Source organism: Bidens hawaiensis, unplaced genomic scaffold (genome assembly GCF_021521415.1).
Source record: "Bidens hawaiensis isolate Kalapana, Puna unplaced genomic scaffold, B.hawaiensis_p1.1 tig00000760_1, whole genome shotgun sequence".
Taxonomy (NCBI): Eukaryota; Viridiplantae; Streptophyta; class Magnoliopsida; order Asterales; family Asteraceae; genus Bidens; species Bidens hawaiensis.
Genome location: NW_027491043.1, coordinates 4,913,088 through 4,924,609, shown reverse-complemented (window position 1 = coordinate 4,924,609; position 11,522 = coordinate 4,913,088). Strand labels below are relative to the sequence as shown.

The following is an 11,522-nucleotide window of genomic DNA, read 5'->3' as shown; positions in this document are numbered from 1 at the left end:
ACGCTTCCGCTGCTTCGAACCGGCGTACCCTGGGAACAGACCGCGAATCTGTTTAAGGGAATTGTGTCAAACACAAGCCCAGTTCACTATTACCATTTCTTGCTTTATTTGTTAAATGTTTCAGATTATCATTCGGATTTATAACATATACTTAATAATTATATCAGGTTTTAAAACCACAATTATTCGGTTTAACCCGAAACCCATAAATTAGACCCAAGAACCAACCCGAAGTACATTTGTTCGGGTACGGGTAGTCTTTTCTCAGGTTAAGGTTTTTCGAGTTGGGTTAGTTCGGGTTTGGTTAGACTTTTCTTGAGCCGATTTCAGATTTTGATTAAAAGTGATAACCCTAGACAGCGTGCGCGCCCTCTTTCGTAAGCCACAATGCTTGGCCTTAAGTCCTTAGGCCATCTCATAACAAGATCTTGATCAATAATTAAAAACTCACGTGATAACAAGCTGTACCGCTAACTTGTTTTAAATAGTTTACATTCATCGATCAAGAATGTAAAAATAAGTTGTCTAAAAACCGCGTAGATTAAGCCAACATACCCCCAAGATACCACTCAACATCAATTCACACCTTTAATCAACAGTCATCCATCTTGGATTACCCAATTTCAAAAGCAAGACTTACCAAATTAAGACAAACTTACAATCTTTAATCCACGATGTACATGCCCCAGTGACGTCATAATGGCAAATTTAAGAAAGCATTGGGCAGTGACCTTCCCCAAAAAATGTTCCCTGTTCCACTATTCTTTTTAACAACAGTCTATACTATATTATAGGAATAATATTAAGTAAGAGGGGCTACAGAGATGCCAAAGCAACTCTTTCTTTAATAAATAAAAATTTCATATGTCTATGTTGATTAAAGAACATGATTACTACATAGGGTTGTCAGAGGCAAACATGGAGACACAAGTTTATGAGACAACCAACACTAAAGATTTGAACTTTAAAGCTACCGAGTTGAGACTCGGTTTGCCTGGTTCTGAGTCACCGGAGAGAGAGGTGATTTTGGTGGCTGGAGCCAAAAGGGGTTTCTCAGATGCAATAAAGGGTGGTTCTTGGAAGTGGGTTTTGGCGGGTGATGGTGGACTGAACGTTGACTTGGTCAAACATGGTCATGGGTCTGTGCAGGAGACTGGTGTAATGGACAAGAAGAAGGCTCAGGCTTCTGATAAGTCAAATTCAAATGGTCAAGGTTCTTCTTCTGATTCCAAGTAAGGATTATATACTTGGAAATTGAGATGTTATAAAAGTTGGTTAGTTGTTAGTTTGACTTTCAAAAGTCAACCTCATAGTTGGACTGGTTCAGGAATCTGGTCATGAATTCTTGGTTCTTTTAATTTATTATATAATTTGATAGGGATTGTAACTTGTAAGTGATTTGAGTTTCTTAAATGATGTTACTAATCTATGATTCCAAGATTAGAGGTCTACTTTGACTTTAGAAAGTCAACTCAATGGTTTTCAATAATTGATTGTCAAAGTTGGAACTTGGAAGCAATTTAATTGACACCCAAAAATATTTAAAAAAAAATAACTTTTTGGTGTTTTTTTTACTTTCTACTTTATTTATATTTGAGTTGCTAAAATTTACATGTTTATGGTCAGGGAACAAGTTGTAGGATGGCCTCCGATTCGCTCTTTCAGAAAGAACACCATGGCGGTTAGCCATACAAAGAATGATGATACGAAGGTGGGACCCGGCTGCCTATATGTGAAGGTCAGCATGGATGGAGCTCCATATTTGCGGAAAGTGGATCTCGGGACCTATTCGTCGTATTTGGATCTTTCTTCGGCTCTTGAAAAAATGTTTAGCTGTTTTACAATTGGTAATCTCTTTTAATTTTTGATGCGTATTATAAGTTGTTTCTTGGTCTTTTAGGTCACATAAAATATGTTCACTTTTGGTTGGTATGATAATTTCTGTCAGGTTTAGAGTTTAAAAAAACAGGCCATGAAAAGTGTTTGTTTTTGTATGCATCTATTGTGCACAAGTTAACTTTTAGATACGTACATGTATGTATGGACTATTATAGATAAAATAACATGGGCATTTATGGTTAGTTCTTTAGGTATGGTCCGTCTTTTGTGGGCTTCTTGGGCTTATTATAAAAAAAGATATAAAGGTTAGACTTTTTTTACTTGTGAGTTGTGACCGTATAGTTTTACATGTGTAATAGCAAAAATATGTATGTAGTGTGACCTATGAAGACAAAGATGGTGATTGGATTGTTTACTTGTGACCGTATAGTTTTACATATGTAATAGCAAAAATAGTCCGCGTAGGAACTTTATATTGTTTGTATATTTTTGGCATTTTCACATGATAATGATTTGGATTATTTATATTTATAGGTCAATATGGTAGCCATGGTGTTCGTATGAGAGAGGGATTAAGTGAGAGTCGACTTAAGGATCTTCTCCATGCTTCCGAGTATGTACTGACCTATGAAGACAAAGATGGTGACTGGATGCTGGTTGGTGATGTTCCATGGGAGTAAGTTTCACTTCCCTTAGCATTTGTTGAAAACTGAAAGTCGAAGCATAACATTTCTCGACAGAAGTTTCATGATCTTGATGAAAAATTCTCTTGATGCAGTATGTTCATTGCGTCTTGTAAGAGGATGAGGATAATGAAAAGTTCAGATGCAATTGTCCTAGGTAAAATATTGAAAATTCAACTAAAAATCAACAACCCTTTTTTCCTCTTTGTTTATTTTAAAGATTTGAATCAAACATTTGGTGTTTTGTTTGCAGCCCCTCGAGTAATGGAGAAGTGCAGAAACCGTACGGAGCACGATAATGAATAAGTTATGCTTGTGGAAAGATCAAGTCTCTTAGAACTTAGGTCTTGCTCTAGAAATTAAGGATGGAAGCAAAGCCTTCATTTGAAATCCAAAGTTTTCATCAAAGTGTCTTATAAATACTTGTGTTGAATGTACCACATCTATGACTTTTACAAACACTTGCTATGTATGTTTCTTAATTTTGCTATATGGTGAAAAGGGTAAGACTCCAATATGTTAAAAAACAATTGCCCATTTAACATAAATCCTTCAATGTAAACCCTTAAAAGTTAAAAGGTAAATCCTTCAATGTAAACCCTTAAATGTCATTGTTAAAACCTTCACAAGAAAACTTGGTTTTTGGTGATTTTATTGGCTGAAACTTGACACCAAATATATCATCTTTTAGGTAGCATTATGCAAACCTTTTTTTTGGGTAATCTTCTATTGAGAAAGATAGATAGATCATTTTCATAGTAAAAAGGTTCTTGGCGAACAATAGTTAACTTCATGTATAGGTACTTTAGTGTGTCATTAATGGTACACTTATGCTAAATGGTGTGGGTGAAAACAAACAATACATCTTTATTGAAATAGGATGTATGGATCACGTAAGTGTTCATCCTAGGTTTCTAAATTCTTTTGCAACTCGCCATAACAGGTTCTTGGAACAAATAGTTTTTACCTTCGCTTTGTAGTGTCGGTTAAGCCTTTACCTACAAACCGAATTTCTCACATATATAGTATCATTGAAGATTGGTATTTTCATCAAGAATTAACAATGCATTTTTACGTAGGTGTAAATTTTATGATTTTTAGACTCACTTTTCTATTTTACACTTTCACAATAAAATAATGTCATCTTAAATACATTTATTTATCTGTTTTTTCTAATCAAATTTTCATAAATTAATACTTATATTTCTTTACTCGAAATAGTAGTTTAGTAACATTTACGTGGGTGATAAAAATTTAGAAAAACAAGCCGTTCAAATAAAAAAAATTATTAAATATTTGCGTATATAGTTTTTTTTTAAATTATTTGTTGAATCTACAATATGTTTCTATTGTTTAAATACTAAAACGTGTGACGATTTCAATGCTTTGACTTGAGGCTTTTATGCAACCCGGCAATCAAGATTCAAGTGTTTAAGGATTGCACAAGAAATCTTGAATATCAGAGACTCGTTATCTTAAATTAAAAAACTGATAATGATATAAACCATACGAAGTAAAAAAAGGAGGCGACACGTGTCATTGTGACAAACTCTTTTACGCATCAATTCAATATGTTTTGAAAAGTTTTTCTTAAAAATAAGAACTCTACTAATATATTTGAGAACTTCCATTTGTGTCCCTGGTTTGTTGAAAGAGGCACTTTAAGTCTTAAGACTTAAAATGAACTGGTTGAGTTGCTGTGGTTTCTAGTGGTGCAATTTGTGTCTCTTCGTCTATTAATACCCTTAGTTTAAGGGGGGGGGGGGGGGCAAAGTGGTATGTTCACACCTTGAAGCCACCACCACCACACCTACCATGCCACGCCATTCATCACCGCTGCTGGAAAAAGCACCACACCACCGTCATCACCTTCACCACCACCACATCATACACTCATTCTTCTCCATTACATCTCTTCCCCAACTCTCTTTCGTCGATTTCCCTCCCCCAATCGTCCCCCAAACTCCATACTCTTAATTTCCAAAATGTTGTATATCAGATGGTGATTCGGTGATTAGTTGCAACGACGGGTGTACCAGATGGTGGCTAACGACGGTAGCAGACGGTGAAGGTTGTGGTTGTTACAGCTGGGGTCTAGGTAGTTAAACGAGCATGGCAAAAAGTTGAAATGGTGGTCTGAGCGTGGTCACAGAATTGTTGCTATGGAAGGCGTTGCTATCACGACTCCGACAGCAACAGTGCGAGGATTGTGAGGCAACAACAATGCATGAAAGTCAGAGATGGAGGTGGAGGTGGTGGTGGAGATGGAGGTGGAGTGGAGGAAATGGAAGCGGATGGACACAAACTGCATGTACGCAAAGCATAGAGACGCATAATAGTCATTTCATATTTTTTTGGATGGCCATGATGACGAAAGGACACAAATTGCATCGCTAGAAATCACAGGGACTCAATCGGTTCATTTTTAGTTTGAGGGACTCAAAGTGTCTCTGCCAACAAACACAGGGGCACAAACAAGATTTCTCTCTCCATATATATTGTGTGTGCAATTTTGTTTTGTAACTTGCTTCTCCTAAGCACTAATAATACATTTGAATTTACTTAACTGAATTAATCATGTTAATTTGATCATTACATGGCTTTATGATTAGCATATGTACAAATCTTACCAGTTCTTTGCAATGTTGGTGATATGGCAAACATCTTTATGCCATGTTCAGCCTGCTTATCTTTTTCTTTTGATTTCTTATAATTATCTTTTGATTTGTAGATACCTTTTCAAGTAAGTAATCAATCATATATTACCTCTATAACAAATATATATTTAACTAGTGACATGCTTTTGAAGGGTTTTTTATTTATTTATTTTTTATTTTTTAATGGATGCTTTTGAAGTTTAAGTGACAAGTTGCCTAGAATTTATCAATCATGAAGTTAAATTAATGGTTATATACAGGACAATAGAATTCTCCTATCTTTTCCGACTATATTTTGCTCAAGATATATGTCCTAATTTATAAATGTTTTATGATTTTTTTTTCTGTTCGATATCTCTATTACTTCTCAAACTTTTAGGGTAATATGATATGCCGTTGTATGGTTGCCTTCAATCGAAGTGGCCTTCACCCTATTGGAATATGGTATTAGGGGTTTTGGTGTCGAGCATACGGGCCCGATCTATTTCTATACATATTGTTAAATGAAATGAATTAATCGAGACTTTTGCTATTCTTACATGGTATCAAGCCACCGGGGCTCTCTACCACTTATGCTGACCCATTCACAAATAAACCCTAGTGCTATATTCCAATTGACCCGAGTAGAGCAACGTGTTGGGCCAAGCTCTACACCAAAGCTCGAGCCCGGCTTGTTTCAGATCCTATCCAGGCCTGGCCCATTGGCCAGTCAAATAAGGCAGTGGCTTTGGGCCTCAATTATTTATGGGCCTTCAATTCTATATGGGTTATGAACTATGTCTTTAAAAACGTGGCTTTTTTTTATTAAGAACTTGTTGATGGGCCACAAGTTAAGAGTGAGGCCTATGTCATTAACGATTCATCTTTGTATTATGATACAAAAAATAAAATAAAAATAAGGATATAAGCTAATGGCGGCCGATAGTTAGAATCTTAGATTATTTATAGTTAGATTTTTTTTTTTAATGTCAAATAGAATTCGAAAATTTGAATCGCGTCATTCTAAAAGGTTAAAGAAACAAAAAAATTATAATTCCTTCAACTATAAACTTATTAGTTTATTATTGTCACTCCCTAGCCCGAGAAAAGGAAGGGGGCTTACATCAAATAGATTTTTGAAAAAGGCCTCAATATTTTAATTCGTTTTTGACCTCTACAAACGTTGAGACGACCCTGATCCTACCTCTAATGGTTATGCTCAGCTAAAAAACTCGGTTTGTGTTCTATTTATCAGTTAATTTATTAATAAACTTATATACATTTATGATAATTTTTTATTATATCGATCTATACATGTACCTTTGCACATAAAGTTATTTATTTTTATCATAAATTTATATATAATAATATTTTATTGTCAATATATATATAATACGTTAAAGAAAATTATATGCAAAAAGCTCACGGGTTTACTCAAGCTTGATAAGTGAAGCTTGGAAGCTTTTGTTAAACAAGCTTATTAATTAATTTTTAACTTTGAGATTAGGCTAAATCGAGCTCATTTAAAATATGACTTGATTTAAACTTTTTAGCAAGACAAGCTAGCATAAGAGGTAAGCAAGAAGGTGAACGATAGTACAGTTTATGGTTTCTGACATACTTCAATGAATACTAAAAGTTACCTATTTAGAGGCAGTATATATACTTGTAACAATTATATAAAGTGAACTGGTTGTGTGACGTAACTTGATCATGAATATTCAACTAAGAACATTCGTGGATGAGGCAACGACGGACATCCTTCTCTCCACGAGTCCATGTCATCCCTAGTTCCTTGCTTCAATCTTCCACCTCAGTGCAACATCACCACCGAACTTCCTCAATGACTGCATTGTGGATGATCTAATAGTGTAATCGCATGTGCTACTTTTTTTTAACAACTCAAACACCCATTAAATCTTCTCCTAAATCTATATTTTCTGCATACCGCATGACTTAACCATCAACCCTACTAAAATAACACATGTCTGTCACATGTTGTGGTACCAGTAGGCTTATAAGCCTTTTGTTTAGCGTGTGTTACTTAGTATAAATACTATATTCAGTGACAATATGCTATTTTGAATTATAATGTTTTTTTTTTATTAAATATAATATCTAATCTAAATGTAAGACTAAAATACAATATCGAATTTATGACTTCTTACTAAACTGAACTGGAATTAAACAGAGTTTATTTATTTATTTTGTAACGGCAAATAGAGAGTGAAGAACTATAACGAATTAACGATGGATCACATGTGCCCAACTACTCATATAATATGACCCCACAAATCATGCGTCCGACAGCTCAATTCTATTTTTGATTCATGGCAAGTTGGCAACTGACAATTTTTATAGGAGAATGTATCCAACAATATTTGTACTAGAAATTTAATCTAGTATGATTAACAGAAATAAAGATTCAAGAATAATATGGACACAAATTAATTTCTCCCAAACCTATTTACAAACGCCTTTGGTGATTTTTCACCTATTATTTTTTTTCTGGAAACATGGTTGGGCTGTTGGCTATCTTCCCTGGCTTCTTGTAAATCCGACTAGAAAGGTTTTTCTTGCTTTATTTAAAAGGCTTTTATTATAAAAAAATAGCAAGCAAGACGCTAAGAAAAAATAAATTATATGTACAATAGTGGGTTTTTAAACAACTTGATCCGAGTTTTTAAACTACTTGATCCGAATCAAACTATCAAAGACTTTTTAAGTTTTAATATAACATATTTTTAACGGAATATGATGTAAAAATATAACGTGACTTTAAAAGAAGCAACTAGATTTTATTTTTTAAAAAAATTAACTTGAAAATGTTGATTATATCGTTGCATATGGTTAAAAACACACTACCTTATTCATTTAGAAAGCTAATAAATTAGACATTAAAAGTAATCACACTTACTTGTAGGGATAGTTATTTTTGAAGAGGATGAAGCCATAATCTTAGTATTTCTTACTTCCTTTAGATGTCTTTTACTTGATGGAAAGTGTGTGTATGAGATTATCAATTGGTGTTATATGCAACTCTATTTATACACATATACAAGACATCAAAGGGCAAGAATTACGAGACATTTCACATTATGCAATTACACCCATAATATAAATTGCAATATTTAATAGAGACCTTTTATTGTCAATTTGGTTAAATTAACAGAATGATCTAGAAGACCATATTTAATGTAGGTTATTTTTCAACATTCTCCCACTTGGTCGATTGATCATTTGTGATGAGTATTCATTAATTTTGGTCAAGTTAAAACACTCATCAAGCTTTACATCGAAACTGAAGTAGATAGTTACTGTCATTTGAATTTCAATTAATTCTAGACCCCCAACAGTCATTCTGAAGTCTCAATATAAAACAGTTAATCATAAGACCCAAATGACTATGATGAACCCTTATTGTACAATATTTAGGGTATGTTTGGTTGGAAGTAATGGAATGAAGGGGGAATGGAATGGGAGAAGGAATGGAATGGACAAGGGAATGAAATGGATCATTATCATTCTTTTGTCTTGTTTGGTTAACCTATGGGAATAAAATGAATTATTACTTTATGTTGTTTGGTATCCAAAAAAATCGTAGGAATGAAATAAAAATAATAAAGACACTCCTATCTAAAAATATATTTTTTTACAAAAAAAACCCCCCCGCAATGGCGATGGTGGTGGTAGCTCCGGCGAAGAAAATGGTGGTGTCGGTGGCGACGGTGGTGGCGGGCGGTGGTTGTGGTGGTGGTGGGGGTGGCGGTGGTCAAGCGGTGGTAGCATTGGTAGTGATGGTGATGGTAGGGCGGCGACAATGGTGGCGGTGGTGAGGGCGGCGGTGGTGACGAAGGTGGTGGTAACGACGACGGTGGCCGTCAGGTGGTGGTGGCAGCAATGATAGTGGTGGTGGTCATTGTTAGGTGGTGGTGTTGTTGAGAAAGTATGGTGAAGGAGGAATGGAATGAAAAAAAATAAGGGGGGTGGGAAGGAATGGTTTTGATGGAATGGGATTCCATGTGTAATGAATGATTCCATTCCATTAAGCAACCAAACACCACTTTTTCCATTCCTACGTTATGAATCATTCCATTCCCACTGTCATTCCTGCATACCAAACACTACCTTAATTTGTACAATTTTATCTATAGATCATTAAGTGCGCACATACTTTATAATAAACAAAATAAACATTCGAGGAAATTACATTAGTAAATAATGCACAATTGATATGCTATTACAAAAGTTCTTTACTAAAACCCATCCTTGTCACCAGTTCTTGGAAAGTTTTGGGTGGTAGACCTTTAGCCATCGGATCCGCAAGCATGTCATCTGTGCTAATGTGATTGATACAAAGTTTATTTTCCTCTACTCGTTCACATACGAACAAATACTTTGTATCAAGGTACAAACCAGCTCCGCTAGAACTGTTACTGTTCGAGAAACTCACAGCAGCTGAGTTGTCACAGTAAATCTTCAACGGCTGTGATATGGAGTTAACAACTTTGAGTCCGGTAATGAGGTTTCTTAGCAACATCTCATGGCAAGTTGCATTGTACACTGCAATGTATTCCGCCATCATCATGGAGGTTGTCGTCAACTGCTTCTTATGACTCCTCCATGAAATTGGTCCGCCTGCTAGCATAAAAATGTACCCCGAAGTTGATTTCTTATCATCTTTGCATTTTGCAAAGTCAGAATCAAAATAGCCCACTATTTCCAAGTTATCAGTTTTTTTGTATGTCAACTTATAGTCTTTCATTCCTTGAAGATATCGCAATACTTTCTTTGCTACTTTCCAATGAACTAGGCCAGGATTAGATTGATATCGACCTAGCATTCCAGCAATATATGCAATATCCGGACGAGTACAGACTTGAGCATACATTAAGCTTCCTCCTACTGAAGCATAAGGTATCAACCTCATTTATTCTCTCTCAACCTCTGTTTTTGGACATTGAAAAGAACCATAAATATCTCCTTTAACTACTAGAGCTATTGATGGAGAGCAATGTTGCATCTTGTATCGTGTAAGGATACGATCAATATAAGCCTTTTGAGACAGTCCTAATATCCTATTGGCTCGATCTCGGTGTATTTCGATGCCAATTACGTAAGAAGCTTCTCCAAGATCTTTCATGTCAAAATTATGCGAAAGTAACCGCTTTGACTCATGCAACAAATCTAGACTATTACTTGCCAAAAGGATATCATCCACATAAAGGACAAGTATAGCAAAGTTGCTCCCAATCATTTTGAGGTAGGTGCACTGATCCACTTGATTTTTCTGAAACCTTGTTTCTTCATTGCTTCATCAAATTTTAAGTATCATTGACGTGATGCCTTTTTTAACCCATATATGAATTTCTTTAACTTACAGACTAAGTGCTCTTTTCCTTTAGGTTTAAAACCTTCAGGTTGAGTCATGAACACATCCTCATGTAAGTCACCATTCAGAGCCGTTTTGACATCCATTTGATGTAGCTCTAAGTCAAAATGAGCTACTAATGCCATAACGATCCCTAAGGAATCCTTCCGTGATACAGGTGAGAAGGTTTCTTGATAATCAATTCCCTCATTTTGAGTATTGCCTTTGACAACCAATCTTGCTTTATAGTGTTCGACATTACCATTTAGGTCTAATTTGGTTTTGTAAACCGATTTACAACCTAAGGGTTTTACACCATTAGGTAATTCAACCAATTCCCAAACGTCATTTTGTTTCATGGAATCAAGCTCATCCATCGTAGCTTTATTGCATTCAGTAGATTGATCACTGCCAATGGCTTCTTTATAGGAGGATGGATCGTTACATTTTCCTCTATCCATATCAGCTTCGTTAAGGTAGGTTACAAAATCATCAAAATTAGTTGGCCGTCTAGACCGTGATGACCTTCTTAGATGATTATCGGGTTCAACAGTTTCAGTAGTTGCCTTAGGGACAGTTTCAGTAGTTGTCTCAGGTACTTGCTCTTCTGTGTTTGATGTGCCTTCATTTATAGGGATATATGGAGTATTAAGTGGTGCAGTGTCATGTACAAGAGGTGCAATAGGAGGTAAATTCGTAGAATAGTCCATCCCCTCTCCTCTTGCACTTCTTGGAAATCAAAGACTCGACTTATACTGCTCCCACTGACCTTAGAGTTCTCTAGAAATTCAGCATTACGAGTTTTTATGATGCGAGTAACATGGGAAGGGCAATAGAATCTAAATCCCTTTGAATGCTCGGGATATCCGATAAAGAAACAACTGGCGGTCCTCATGTCAAGTTTCCTTTGATGAGGATTATAAAGCTTAGCTTCAGCAGGACAGCCCCATACTTTCAAATAATTTAAGCTCGGTTTCCTTCCTGTCCAAATCT

The 11,522-nt window shown here is 35.5% G+C and overlaps 1 protein-coding gene and 1 pseudogene across 1 annotated transcript; one reads left to right on the top strand and one right to left on the bottom strand.

The window, feature by feature from the left end:
- Positions 1-849: 849 nt before the first annotated feature.
- On the top strand, positions 850-3,084 carry LOC143534377 (auxin-responsive protein IAA27-like). Its single transcript, XM_077028881.1, has 5 exons — positions 850-1,232; positions 1,627-1,847; positions 2,374-2,515; positions 2,618-2,679; positions 2,776-3,084. Exons 1-5 carry the CDS (start codon positions 865-867, stop codon positions 2,826-2,828), a joined length of 846 nt encoding a protein of 281 aa, XP_076884996.1. The 5' UTR covers positions 850-864; the 3' UTR covers positions 2,829-3,084.
- Positions 3,085-9,398: 6,314 nt separating this feature from the next.
- LOC143533915 (secreted RxLR effector protein 161 pseudogene) lies at positions 9,399-10,088 on the bottom strand (annotated as a pseudogene).
- Positions 10,089-11,522: the final 1,434 nt, after the last annotated feature.